This window comes from Lepisosteus oculatus, chromosome 17 (genome assembly GCF_040954835.1).
Source record: "Lepisosteus oculatus isolate fLepOcu1 chromosome 17, fLepOcu1.hap2, whole genome shotgun sequence".
In the NCBI taxonomy this organism is placed as follows: domain Eukaryota; kingdom Metazoa; phylum Chordata; class Actinopteri; order Semionotiformes; family Lepisosteidae; genus Lepisosteus; species Lepisosteus oculatus.
The window spans coordinates 5,225,131-5,240,142 of record NC_090712.1 but is presented as its reverse complement, the minus strand read 5'-3'; the positions used below and the strand labels follow the sequence as shown (position 1 = coordinate 5,240,142).

The following is a 15,012-nucleotide window of genomic DNA, read 5'->3' as shown; positions in this document are numbered from 1 at the left end:
GTACAACTATCTACTCCTGGAGGAACAAAATCATGATTTGTCCTGCTACAAAATACATTTGTGAACTACACAGTTTGCTAACATTTTGATTTTGGCTGCAGTACCTACTTTAATTTCTGGTGGAGGAGGGGAAGTCAGCACCTTTTACATCTGACCAGTTTCCATCTCTTGATTGTTGAGGTCTTTGAACCTTAATTCACTGACAAGAAAAGACTTTTCTTTCTCATTAGTGTTGTAGTATTTTATTTCTCTTTTGGGGAAAATGAGATACTGCGCAGTAGTTCTGAGAGAGGCACAATCATTATAATTTCCAGATCTGCACAGATTTTGCCTGTGGAAATCTATTAAGTCAGCAGATGATGGAGGCAGCATTGTTCCACAAGTGCAATTCATGGTTTGGCCAGGTGGAATGAATCTGCTTTTAACATAAATCAGTAATTAAATGTATGAGTGGCATTCTTGAGAGGATATTGTTTTGTCAGACATTGTGTCCTATAATTAGATCATGAAAGAAATGTGACATTGTGTAACCCTTATTTTTATTTTCATATTTCCTTCCTATTTAAAGTTCATTGGAAAAGATCAATGATGTTTAGAAAGGAATAAAAATTCACACTCATTTAAACAGATCAAAAGTGCTTGCAAAATATTGGCCACCTGTTTCTGAGAATCAGTTGCAGTCCTTTGCTCTTGAGATATGAGTAATTGTTCAGACAGTCATAGAAAGGGCCTAATTCATCCAAATATTTCTAATACAGGCTTATGGATATTGCAGTTCTAGTCTTAATAACATATGACAGAAGGAAAACAATAGATTATTTGTGTAATTGCTGAGCATTAGCATTGTTTTGCAAAGTGAAAAAATGCTGTTGAATGAAAATTAAATGACCTAGCAGTGTCTTATAGCTAGTCGTGGTTTTGGCTTTTTTTAGTACTGTTACGCTGTCATCATACTATAGAATCAAGAATTATCCATATATTTGTGGTGTTTGTTTTTCAAAATGTGCATTTCCTTATCTCTTTCTCCTGCTCTAGAGCTGTCCTTTGCGCTCTTTCTGGAAGGTAAAAGAAGAGTACGGGTGTGAAACGAGTTGGGTCTTGATTCATGCACTGGCCTTGTAAAGAGTGTGAGATACCCCTCCAAAGTCAGCCCTTAACACTAACCCATGTGTGTTGGAGTAACTGGTTTCATTGGAGAGGGCTGGGGCTTGGGCGTGGCGACTGCTAGCTGATAACACTAAGCCGGTCTGACAGGGCTTGCAGAAGTGTGCTTTCCAGCCATTTCAGAGTGGCGCTGACTCTGCAGGTAACCATCACTCTAGAGCTGCCGCGCCACATGGATCAGGCTCACAGCTTTTGAAATCAGCATGGTGAGGCACTGGCACCGTTTCCCCCTGTGTACTGCACCAGAAGGGAAGATTAAACTAGACCCAGGCCTGGGGTTGCACAGCTTTTTTATCTCTTTGAACATCCCGGGTAGTGGCTTTTAAATAACTATAGGTCCTACACTGTCAACTCTAGAGGTTCAAGATGGGATCTGCGTCTGTGCGCGTTGGCTGCTTAACATTTCAGTTGCTGAGCCTGCTTCAGGTGTCAATATCAGGCTGTGAGGAGCTATCAACGTACTTTTGAGGGGTATACTGATTAAGAGGCATGCAGTCCTAATCCCCACAAATGGCAGCTTCACACTTTTGACTCCTCAGCCAAGTACAGACACCCAGTGTCTGAACCTGCAGTTTCACTCGTACTGAACAGGATCAGTATCCAGCAGCAGATCATCAGCAGGAGAAAATTAACCAGTCTCGCAGTGGTCTAAAAGGCTCATGTTCCTATTCGTGCAGGAACATGGGTGAATTGTGCTGCACTGCTGCAGAGGTGGGAAGAGCCAATGTTAAAGGATCAGAAAGTGACATCACTATGAAAGCTCGTCCACCACAAGCCAGTGATTTTCTCACACCACCTTCTTAAAAACCCCCAAGGCTCTCTACCATAAAATCCTGTCTGTGTAGGCAATACAGTGCATTGAATCTTTGGATTCAGTTTCAAAGCGTTTATTTAACTATCCACAGTACATTTAGTGTGATCAAGTGTTAATAGAGGGGATTCAATTATGAGTATGGGGGAATAGACTCATTATTGTGGAAGGTTTAGAATATTGCATAAAAAAATATAAGAAAGTTTACACCAGGGCCCTTCAGGACAAATTACCACATGCCGACAGTCCCTTGTGCAGTGCTGAGTTATCAGGCAGTCCCCGGCTATAGGACAAATGAAACAGAACACCTTCTTTGTATATTCAGTTGACATCACCCATTGCCTTTGAGTTCAATTGACATCTCCATTAATTCCCACTCATCTAACACACGCCTCTGAAAAAATCTCAGTTTACATTGGAGATAAATACGCTTTGGCAGCGTGACAAATTTACTGCCTGTCAATGTCGTTCATAAGTACATTCGAGTTACCAGCTGGCACAGAGTGGCAGTGAAAACGAATCCTATTGATTACCTCAAGCACGGTTTGCAAACCAGCCCCTGTGTCTTGAAAGTCGATCTGTGGCTTCCGATCCTTTGAGCTGTCACTGAAACAGCAGCTTCTAATGTGTGGCTCATCCTCCTAGACAGAGCCATGTTGCAGTGACTTTTGTGACGAGGTGGTTTTTTGTAGCTTGGCAAACATTGTTGTAGATGCAGCACATCGCCTGCATTCAGTAGTAGGGTAGTGAAGACAGGTGCCAGGCTGTGTGTGCACACCATTCTGTTGATAGATTCTAAAAATATTCTGCCCTTCGATACAGTGCGCGTCATGCATTCGGGAGCCTTGCGCATCTTGGCTGAGCTCTGTGTTTGCAGTTTACACTATTGCATAGGCCTGCGTTAGAGTGCATGTGCTTGCACTAATGGCTTTGTGGTGAGTATGAAGTGGTATTAATAGCCAGAGAGAGCTTTCCAGCACAGATCTCACAGGTCTGTGAGCTTCCTCTCACTGTATTGCTGTGTTTAACTTAGAAGTAGGTTTATGTACGTTTGTGATTCACATGAATTGCTTATAATGTGTTTTTCTCCTGTAGGTTTAAGAACATCTGATTTATGTTGTTAAATTAATTGATGAAGTAAGCTCAAACTGTCATTGTATGTACTTTATGACGCCACTGTTACTGCTTAACATGTTAACAGAGGTACAGTATTCCACTGACACAACTCTGTGAGCTCACTGTTTGAATTGAATTGAATTTATCTAGGTCTGTTGATGTGTGAATTTCATTTCTGAAGGTTATTAGATGTTTGTTTAGCAACATATTTGTTAGGAAATAGGGCTCTCATTGTTTTTTTTTTATATGGGTACCCCCAAATGTGTAAAATCTGAGCCTGCTGTTACGTGTAGCAATTCCGTCTGATTTTTATCAATAAAAACCAGAGAGGAGAGATTTGGGGACATGCGCTTTATCTTTCATAGTGCAGCACTGATCCTCTTATAATGAATAAAAATAGCCGGCAACTTTTTAATGCAGCATGTCTAACTGACAGGATCTAAATAGTTTTTAGGACTCTTTTGTTTCCGAGGTCATTAAATGTTCTGTTAGATGACAATGGAAATCAACTGATCTGATCAACTTCCCATTACCGTTCCAAATTCTTCCACACCAGTATCTTTGCACACTGATCCAAAGACTGGTCCTGAGGAGATATGACTACAAGGCAAGCAGTTTATCGTGCTGAAATAATCATAGATTTCTTAAATGTCACCTAGAATACCTTGTGTCTGTTGATTATTTTTCGGATAGGTCTCATTATAAATGTATCAAAATGCAGTGAACATAACCTGTGTAGTCATCTCTAAACACTATAAATATACAAAATGCAGAAACAATGTTTTGTCTTATAACAGTTTCTGGAATATCTTGGTCTGTTTTTCAGGATTAGAGCGGAAATTTAAATATATTGATGTTCAATTTCCCTTTATATCCTAGCTTGTTCTTTTGTATCTGGCTAATAGGACGCTTTGCAGTGTTCGGATAATGATATTTTCATACGTATAAAATTATAAAATACACAGATCCCTGATGTCTAGTTGCAGTCATGAGATACAATAAGCCTAAAATACTTAAATGCACTGTATTATTTTACTGTTTGCCAAGTTCAGTTTTATTGGTATTTTGAGCTGGCTTTAGGGCCTCATACAGTAAAACAAGTATGACTGTGATCTGACAGCACCTTAAGTAAGTATTTGGGCATTACGCAGGAAAGCAGCTGCAGTCTGCAGAAACTGTTTCTCTTAGGGAATACTTTGCATTTTTGATTCCAGGTCTGGAATTGGAAGAAGATCCTGATCCTGTATGTCATCACAATGGCTTCCTAGGTGATGGTTTGGCATGGAATAATTAGCTCTCTGCATCTTGGGGATGAGATTCTGTGCATGCCAAGCATGAAGACATCAGGCTTCAAAAAGGCATTTGTGACAGAGACTGCTGTATTGTCTCCCCACAACCTGCCTGCTTTTTCCATAGGCTTGAGCAGGAGCAATCTGCTGAGCAAATTAGCATTGGCTAGTCAAAAAGGATTTGTCAGCCCTGCTCTTGACGGGTGTGCGTGCGCCTGTTGTGGGTTTGCCTCCAGACAACACTGTCAAGAGAGGAGCTGGAGCTGGAGCTGGTGGGATGCAGTGATGCCTGTTTGTGGTTGCCAACCCTGCATTGGCTGAACCATCCTCTTGTTCCCAGGGTGGCACATTAAATGCCTCTCTTCATGTCACCAGCCCACCCACCCTTGGTACTAACAGGATTTGGCTGACTGACTGTACACATGTGTAAGGTGATAGAAAATCCCCAGGAAAAATCTGCATGCAAAATAACAGCGTTTTTTCTTCACCCCCTTCTAGACCAGAGAGTTGCTTCTTTTTGCACGATGACGGACATGCAACGGGCTGAGGTGCTGGAGATCTCCCAGGAGCTGTCGAGACAAGTGGCCGCAGCAGAAGAGAACCTCATTGACATTGGGTAGGTAGTGATACTTGCATGCAGGGAGTGTACATCCAGAGCTTGTGCTGCTGCCACCACAAAACAAGACCCACAAACAAAAGTCACTTGGATCTTCCCTTTTCGACATCTGCTTCTAAAAGGCAGTCAGCTTTCCAGTTATCAAACTGGAATGGCAGTCTCTGCTTGCCTCGAGAAGATATAATATTCTAAAATGACTCGCACATGGTGGGGAATTAACTTTGCAGCCACTTGTTTCTTTTAAAAATGATATTAGGAAAGTCCGAGGATAATATGTTCCTTTGTGCTGCTGTTCTCAATCAGTGCGTGGCCGAGATACAGCCCGTGTCGTATCAGCATTCTGTTCATGCCTCCTTCCCTCTGTGCAGGGAAAGTTCTCCGTCAACCCTCACAGGGAAGGTCAACCAGCTGGAGGTGATTCTCAGACAGCTGCAGTATGATCTACGAAAGGTAAGGCCTGACAGATTGCTCACCCTGAGCTTCCTTCTCTTAATGCAAACATGGCATCAACATTTCAAGTTCAAGCAGTTACAGTCACCACTGCTCGTGTGCCAAACCTGTTCTGTTAAGTTTTTCCCCATAAATGATACATACTGTAGAAGTGAAGTTTATGAGTGAAGGCCTACTCCTCAGCCATGCCCATCTAAGTATAAATACCGGTCAAGACCACTATTTTTCCATTGGTCCTCAGTTTGCAGTTCTCCCTGCGCTCCAAGCTCATTCTGCCTAGCGGGAGGCAGGTGGAATAGAGGTTCCTATAGTCTTGTCTTCATGTCATTCCTTCCGCCAAGTGGGTTAAGGTCAAATCCACGTCTCAGACTGCTCACACGCTGAGATACCAAAACTATCCAGGGTTAGTGCAAAGGTGCTGAGGAACAACACAGTTACACCACCTTGACACAGTCCTTAGATGGATGGATATTGCTGTGGGAGCCCCTTTCTCAAGCTTGTCTTAAGAGTGCCCAGTTTTCGCAGCAGTCCGTGAAGAACAGACATCTGCGTTTTCATGAGTAAGATGCTTGCCGGAAGCGATGCGAGACTGAGCCTTTGTGTGTCTGCTTCGCACAGGAGAAAGAGGACAAGGCCATCCTCCAGGTGGAAGTACAGCACCTGAGGCAGGACAACCTACGTCTTCAAGAAGAGTCCCAGACTGCAGCCGCCCAGCTGAGGAAGTTTACCGAGTGGTTTTTCCACACCATTGACAAAAAACCTTAAATTCCTCATGTAACACTACCAAGGAAGTCCTACCTGAGAGATCTCTCCAGTAGCGGAATGTACATTTAGGGTTTAAAATCTAGTACTCTGTCATCTTCATAGCTATGTTGTGTCTGACCATGTTCAGCCAAACTTTCAATGGGCTTGAGGCGGAGAGAGAGGTGGGAGTGCATCCAATATAAGCCATGTGGGCAATACTGGGAATGTACTTTGATGTGGTTGACTTCAGTCTGTGCTTGCTACAGGAAAAAAAAAATGAATGTAATATGTTATTTCAGACCTTTTGAAAACTGCGAGAAAAACAATACTACGCTTCTATAGCCATGAAGGTTTTAAACCTCCACTGAATTTTAGCAATCCAGATATTAACAAGGCGTGTTGGCTTTTCAGCATTGTACAATATTTCAGTCAGGCAAGTAATTTTGATGTTAAAGGTGCTTTCTCTATATATACTTTTTATATGTAGTTTATATCCACTGTCTCAGTGTCCTAGCAATAAAAAAGATGTGTCAGTAGTCACAAAACTGTGTTTAAAGGTTAGCACTAATGTGAACAATTACTTGTCCAGATGTCGTTGTGTTAGGCATTTATTTATTTTGCAGGAACAACATTGTGCCTGAAATCTGAACTGTTTCTTTTTTCCTATTGAACACATGCCTTGTTAATGGCTCACTAACATAACTAATACAACAAGTCACAAGTTCATGTGTATAGTTTATCTGCAGCAAAATCAGTTCTTATGCAGTGTACTAGTACTTCAGGATGTGAGCCAATGAGCCACTTTTACAATGCCAAATTTGTTTATCTTTGTACAGAAACTCTAAGGAAGTGTCTTGTATTTAACACCATTATTTAAGCTTATTTAACCTAAAATTGTTTATTTTATTAAGAGTATTTGTTTTCTTTGTTGTGCACTAAGAAAAGGACAGCTCTGTGTAAGCTGGAATTGCTGTAGCTTTCCTGGGCTACATAGATGATTTCTGGAAACTCCAACATTTGGATGCTGCTAGATCACAGTTCATTGGTTTGTATGCTTTTACAATGTCTTTCTTTGTAAAACTGTTTCATTTAAGATGGGATATACATTTGCTTTTTTAAAAATAAATGTAGGATGTAAAAACAGTGCTCTGTTTCTTCCTATCTAAATCTGTTTTGTTTTGTTTTTTACCTCACAATTGTCTGGGACTGAAAATAAGATAAACATGCATAGGTCTCATAATGGTCTGTTCTTTGCCACAGGTACAGCCAGATAAGTCAATTTTGTTTTTTTGGTTTCAGAATTTCCAAACACAATCACATAGTGTTATCACCTCTTTTGTCCCAATTTACAACATCATGTACCCTCAGTTACCAAAAGGGTGCAGCTTTTTTGGAGTCTTAGCTAACCTTCATTGGCATCTCACTGTGGTGCCTACTGGAACGTGTAAAGTGGGAAAGTGCTGAACCCAGTTTGATGTTTCAAGCACATCTGTCAGTGGAAGAATCCTGGTTCAGCTATTTCAGTGTTGATTTGTTTTCAAATCCTTGCATCATGATGATTCGCTTCACAACAATAAGTTCCTGTCATCTGTAGTGTGAATTAGTCACTCTGAATAACAGCCAGTGTTGACAAAGCAAAGTGTGTGACAGAGAGTGGGGCTTGTGTTTTAGAGACAGCATTGTCTTGCATTGTTAGTCTCAGTGATCTGTGCCTCAAAGCTGCAGCCAAAATCGCGAAACCATGCAAAATACATTTATACCCCATAAAATAATTTGGGGAGCATCTTAGCAACAGTTGCTAAGCTTTGCAGCAGCTGGTGAGTGTTTGGGTTTCTTGCGCTCATGCATTTTTTGCCACAGCTAGCTGGATGTTATTAGTCTTTCAGGGTTCTGGGGAGATCTCAGCGCTGTCAACAGGAAATGAGGTTTTCAATTATTTATTGGCACCTTGTGCATGGGAGTGTGGGAATTAGAGAAAAAAAAAACAACTGTGAAATTGTGGCACAGATGCCACCTTTGGGGAAAAAAGCTCTGTTACTATTCATCTCATTTGTAAATACATTATATCTGCTAAGGCTATTGTGGATTGAACTTGAATTAGGTTGACTTAGTATGACAAAGGTTACTCTTGATACCAAGTCTCCAGTATCTGATATCTTTCTTTGAGTATTAAAACCTTTGGTTTAGGTGTTCACCCAAATGCTTTAGGTTGAACTGTGTAACATAGTATTTACTTTACAGGAAGGTAGTTTTAGGTAACAATATGACATACACATTCATCATAATACCATACTCCAAGCAAAATATAAACAGTTGATCAGCTAGTTCACTTACTTGATATAAGTTTTTATACAGTATATGCATTTCGCAACCTCTATAAAACATTTTTTTAAGTTCCCTGAGTTATTAAACATTAACCTTCTGTGGATCTGAAGTACTAATACAATCGGTCTGTTGCGGATCAATAGGATGGTTCTCATGTATTTCAGGATTTCGCGGAAAGTCAGCAACATCTAGAAATGTTTAAGGACAATTTGGAAATTTTGAGACTGCCTGATACGACTCTCTTGAGTTCTGGTGACTTGGTGGGATTAAAATATCCAGACGCATATGTGTTAGCAAGCATGGATCTGAACAGATCCATGTCTGAAGAGCCATGTTTGAAAGAGCCATGAGCCATCAAAGAGCCATGTTTGGCTCTTTGAAAACAGAAAGGCATAATTAATGCAGTCACAAGCAGAAGATGGTGTTTTTCTAAAAGATGAACAGTAAATAAAACATGAAGAAGAGAGCTGGAAGGAAGCAGCCACCTGTAATCTGCTCAACCCCGGAAGGCTAACATGCCAGACAGCCCACAAGTAAGGCTAGCATCAAAACTGATACAGTCTTTCACACTCCCACACATCTGTTTCACCACCTAGCCAAACAGCCACAAGTAAGGCCACACCCAGAGGCGTTTTCATGTGTTGGACTGTGACATAAGGCAGTGCAGGAGACGCACGCTGAAAGTTGGATAATTAAAATCCTAAATTTTGAAGCGTTGCATTTGTGTCCTCTTCACAAAATCATTAATGCTGTTGAATGATCCTACAAGCTTCTCCTTACTGGTTATAAACATTAAGACATCTAAAACATCAGGCAAAATGTCCTGGATTGTATTCCATAGATAAAGCATTCCTTCCTCTTTGATGAATCAGAGATTGTCATCAAGTTGTGAACACAGACGACACTCCACTGGTCAGTCTCTTTATATCAGGGTGAAGGTGCACTCACAGGAGGGCTTAGATATTGTGCACACTTTACACTGATTGACCCCCCGACTGCCTCTTTTATCAGGAGAGTGTGTCGGTTGCTGTCTGAATGTGCCACCTTCCCATTCACAGATCCAGTTTAAGTTGTTCTCAGCTGTTTCCAGACTGACAGCATTACTTCAGCATAAACAAAGGGAGGCGGTTAGACAAGTTACACTCTGCAAAGAAAACAGCCTTCTTCAATGAAATATTATTGTTGGTTACTTGTTACACTTTAACTGCATAAGTGAGTTGAAAACTGTTTCCGAGGCCTTAATCCTTTGATTGGGGGGTGGTTCAGAAGTTGCCATGATGGAGTTTATAGTAATGTTTACCCTGTGCTGGAAGGAACTTTGTTCTCTCTTTGTAGTCTTTCTACATCTACATCATTCAAAAAGAAAAAAATGGTCTTCATTCCACCTCAAGTGTAGTTTGGCATTTGCCCGGACGGTCTGTGGTCTATGCGTTTTTTTTTATATTTTCTTACTTCCCTCAAGAGTGGATAACTCACAACCACAGGTTTTGTTATAAGGCTTGAGGATGTTAAGCCAGATACTCCCTCAAGAGAAACATTAAATCCTTCTTCCAATGGCTGTGCCAGCAAGCCAGATGGAGTCTCACGGAGGATGATTTAGCTGTTGTTGTTTTGAGGGAACATTTGTCAGTCTTGCTGTTGACACGTGAAATTGCTCAGCTATACGTTTGGCAAAGAAATGAAAGTTAGCATTAATGACACCGATGTTGAGCAGAATGGCATGATCGGCCCTGTTGTGGTAAACCGTTGTGGTGGACTCTGATGTCAGCAGAAAGAAGAAGGGCTGTCCATCGTGGCTGGTGGCTTGGAATGGCTCTTTGTTCCGTGATCAGGCTGTCAGATAATTAACGGAATAAACTTCACAGAAAGAAAATCAGCTGGAAGAGAGACCCAATCTCTTCATAGCCCCCTGTGTGTCTTTTGCACACTATCATCAACTCCCAGCATGCACATCCACTGCAAGTGAATCCTTACACCCTTATCACTGGCAGGGCTGAGCAGTATCCCCTTTTAATCCTAGTAAGGGAGATAAGAGTTGAAACCGATGTCTGCTGGAATTGTACAACCAACAGTTAACTATTTGCGCAACAATCTCCAATGCAGGAAGTATTTGTGAGTTGTGTTGGGGATCTAGTTTTATTCATTGGTAATAATTCAGAGCACCAAAATGAAGCTTGTAATTCTATTTGCATATGTATATTTTTAGAGCACATTTTTCTGTATTTCTTTAAATATTGATTACATGTTTTGTGGCATAATTTTGATTGGTTGAAAAGTGAAAATCAAGAAAAATAAAACTACAGATCCGGATTATGAAGAAAGCGATGCATTTGTGTCACTAGTATGTTGGACTTAACCAGAGTGCTGTCTGAGGCTCTGGGGTACTGCTCAGTCTCTGGGGTGTTCACACTCAGCAATTTCAAACCTTGCATGATGATCAAGTCGATCACTGTATGCCATGATATGACAACATCCCAAAAGCACAAGCACATACAATATCTCATTCTGCTCTGATAACAACAATGTTCTTGCAGGATAAGAAATGTGCTCGTTTGCTGTGGACACCCTAAACACCGGACATGAGCCTAAATGAAATTTTGTGGGATGGATTGGGATGACATGTGGTATCTAGGGCTCAGAGACCAGTGAACAAGACTCTACCTTAGGAATGTAAGAGAATCTCATAAGACTTTGTCTGCAATCTGGTGCAAAGCAAATGTAACAGATGCACAGTGTGTATGACTTCCAACAGTGGCCACACACACTAGCAGCCGGTCACTTTCACCCCTTCTTGATGACAAATGTTAATCTGCAAGATGAATTCAACTATATCTTGCCCGTTCAGTGAAACGCACCTGCTACAAAAAAGGTTTTGTTATGTTCCTATTAACTGTTTCTGTTAGCTTCACACATTTCTTGCAGTTAAGCAAGTTCTTTTGATGCTCATTATTTAAATACCGTACATATAATAAGAGATATTAAAAGAGCTTTGACATTGAAAGACATTGAAAGTCTCACTTTCGTATTTCCTGCAAAAAATAACTCCACACTTTAGTTGTCAGGAATTATGTTTTTGAGATCAGGGACCTCAATTTTATTTTTTTTTCCTATAAACCCATTTAGAATTCAGCATTCTTACCTTTTCCCTGTTCTTAACTTCTAAACAGGAAAACAGACTGAGAGGAAATCCTAATTCAGTGTTACACTTCAAAACTCAAGAGCAGGGATTAGCATCCTCACCCCTGCTGGAGCTCATCACTGCAGTGGACTGATCAAAAAAGTTCCCCCTAATTTATGGCACTCTAGGAAAAACAGTATATCTAAGAAACCAGAGGAGGTAAAATAAATTTAAATCCGCTTCCAGTCCTGTATTTCAGGGAGGATACTCCTCTCCCACTGACACTTCAAATAGTTATTCTTTTATTTTGGATGGTTCTGAGGGTATATCACTTTATTCAACCGGACACATGTGCAAGTTAGACACCATTGATAAATCTGATGTCAAACGAGTTGGCTCTTTTCCATAACTCTTTTTCTAAGTGTGACTACCCTGACTGAAGCCACAATGTATGGTAGTCCTGGGGTTTGCAGTGCAGGCAGGAGGAAGCTGAAATGTTAAGATGCAAAAATATACTGCATAAAAGTGAAACAAGCTTATTGCAGGATATCTTTGTAGTGGTGTGGGATGAAATTATTTAAACTCATGATTCAAAGCACAGCTGCACAGAGCTTATTCTCCTTGATTGCACGTCTACATAGAAACCCAGTTACTTGATCAGGATGACAGTTTCACAAAGAAGGTAATCAGAGAAATTGAGATCATGCTGTTGTCACTATGGGGAAAAATTGCCTTTCTTTGCCTTCCATCTGACCAGTGGCAGGGATCAGGCAGGAGGGAGCTCCAATTAAAGGTCTTTCTTTGCCAAAGGCAAGCTTTTTCAGTTTCCAGACTGTCTGGACATCAGGTAGGTCGATTTGCAATTGAGCAATATTAGTCACTACTTCAAACCAAAACAAAATGTCTAGCCCAACAAGGAATGCAGATCATTACAAGGTGCATTGATTATGCAAAGCCTGACCTCAGAGTTCCTGGGAATATTGAGGACTTGTAGAAAGTAAACAAGCAGGGCTAGCCTATCAATAGGAGTGAAAGCTTGCGGAAAGTCAATGCTGTATGTAGGTGCTCGATTGTATGTGTTCTCAGGCACACCAAGGTCAGATACTGTTTTACTTTAACAACTTGCCACTGTTTTTATAAAGCCAATCAGATTTACATTGAATTCCAATTCAGTCCTTTCAAATTCAAATGCTAACCTTCAAATTCAAGGTCTTCAAATCAAAATGTACAAGCGTGGATGTTAAATTGCTGGTTTCTGTCTTGTCTCATTAACCTTCAATACAGAAGCGATTTTCAATTCAATCCGATTTTTTGTCTGGTACAGCTCCCTTCACAACAAATTGCCGCAGAGCGTTTTCACACATCTTAAATCAGTACAGGTATATCAGAGATGCCAAAATAACCATTAGCCAAGGAAACGAGAGAGAGAAAAAAATCCTTAAGGAGAAAAATAAATCTCTAGGGCTTCAAGTCTTGATGGATATCCCCTGACAGGCTGTCCGTTGTGTGATCCACACAGGAGGGAGTTCATTTAGAACAACTTTCTGAAGACTGTTTTCAAGGGATATACAGTAAGTGTAGGTTCTAGGCCCATAACCCAGATGCAGAGGGATCATCCTGAGGGGCTGAATTGCTTCCTACTGTTCCTAATCCTTATGTTCTCTCTATGTTATCTTGGGTCCATCAGCCAGAGTCCAGCAGATTGTGTCAGTTGGAGGGGTTGTTCTGAGATGGCCAAAAGTCTGAGGTAGGAATTGAAATACAGAGAAGGAAGAGCTGATTTCTGTTCTCAGAGTTTGACTTTGCTGTCACAGAGCCCAGATCTAATTGCATTATTAATAATGTGAAACGGCACATAAATGCAGCTACATCTATCAGGTGTCTGAAGCAATGTTAAGCAAAAGTTTTGTTTTTGCAAGCCATTTATAGGATATCATAATACAATTTGTGGTGCATTAAACTATTGTTACACACTGGTAACGCCATTGCTTGCTTGCATGGAATATATACAAAGGAGGCACATGCATACTGAGTGAATACTTTATTCTAAAGACATCTCATCGTTACAACTGTTCTAACAATTCGAATTTCATATTCCCCCTCTCATTGTCTTTGCAAGTTTGTATTCCATTTAGGGATCTCAAGAAAAAAGGTCATTTCACTTGGATAACGCTTTAAAAATGCCACTTCAAACAGCATTTGCAAATTAGCGATTTGGTTTTTGTGTTTTTTTATTGTTTTATTTTTAGCCTTTCATTTAAAAATGATAAAAGACTAATTATTTGGTGGAACCTCCAGTGCCTGTGCAGATGGGGTTGCTACTGATTAGGAAATCTCATCTCATAGTGTTTAGCCAGCAGAACACAGCTGCCCCTTTGCAGAGCCCCAAAGATCTAAGGGCACAGAGCTTAACAAATTCTCTTGCAGGGGAATTTCCTTAAGGCACCTCTTAGATCAGATGAAGGACCAGGGTAAGGCTGACCTCCAACAATGAGAATAGAGCGAGATGCTGTGGAGTTTGTGCTAATTCATCTTCACTCTCCACAGCCCTAGCCTGGGGATTAACATCAACACCCCTACTGCTATCTAAAGGGCCTGTCTTGTGGGAAGCTTGATCAAATAGGACTATCATCTTTAAATTATGGCACCGGGGAACAGGCCACTAGATTTTAAATGCGGGGCCTGCTTAACACCAGCAGGGGTGATGAAGCTTAGAGGCAGGATTTGTACACATTAACTGCTGTGCTTTAAAAAAAAGGGATTTTTGAGCACAGCAGGCGAATAAAGATACAGACCTTAATTACACAGGGTGTGCTCTCTGAAAAATTTATGACTGATAGAAAAAAACTTATGGAAATGCTAGGGTATTTGTACCAGATATTGCCACGATAATTACAGTGTGTATGACACAGTAAAGAATGCACGTATTGTACTCATACTGACTTTTGTGTCATATGACAAATCCGCATGTGAAAGACTCATGTTGGATCAGATCCTGTCTGCAAAAGTCAAGCAAGCTTTCAGAATTTACCCATGAAAATAAATTGCTTAGAAAGCAAAAATGGAAAGCAGGACATAGAAAACAAGACACTATAAGACCTTCATTTCTTGGCTTTATCTCCTGTACAGTGAAAATCTATTTAAAGGAACATTTTAATTGGGGAAAAAAAAACTTTTCTTCTGCTTGTAAAAGCTTAACAGCAGGATTGTGCAATTGAAAGCCACTACGTTGATAGAGAAATAGTCTGTAACTGATTACGCACTACATAAATTTTACTTTTAAACACCTCTGCATGAAACCGTCATGAACACAATAAGGTTTTTATAAGGATCAGAATGCGGTCTTAACACAAACATGTTTTTAATTAGATAGCTTGAA

General features: G+C 40.5%; 1 protein-coding gene across 8 annotated transcripts in view; it reads left to right on the top strand.

Moving 5' to 3' along the window:
- Positions 1-7,333, top strand: part of sipa1l2 (signal induced proliferation associated 1 like 2) — a 113,704-nt gene extending 106,371 nt beyond the window's left edge. For 5 of the 8 annotated variants that reach the window (XM_069179720.1, XM_015362612.2, XM_015362609.2 and 2 more), the window contains 5 exons: positions 1,036-1,062; positions 4,306-4,359; positions 4,879-4,996; positions 5,365-5,446; positions 6,065-7,333. In XM_069179720.1, coding sequence (XP_069035821.1) covers positions 1,036-1,062; positions 4,306-4,359; positions 4,879-4,996; positions 5,365-5,446; positions 6,065-6,211 — 428 coding nt within the window. In that variant the 3' untranslated portion in view covers positions 6,212-7,333. The remainder of the gene's footprint in view (positions 1-1,035; positions 1,063-4,305; positions 4,360-4,878; positions 4,997-5,364; positions 5,447-6,064) is intronic. The other 3 variants (XM_015362611.2, XM_069179723.1, XM_015362613.2) reach the window with 3 other exon arrangements.
- The last annotated feature ends 7,679 nt before the right edge of the window (positions 7,334-15,012 follow it).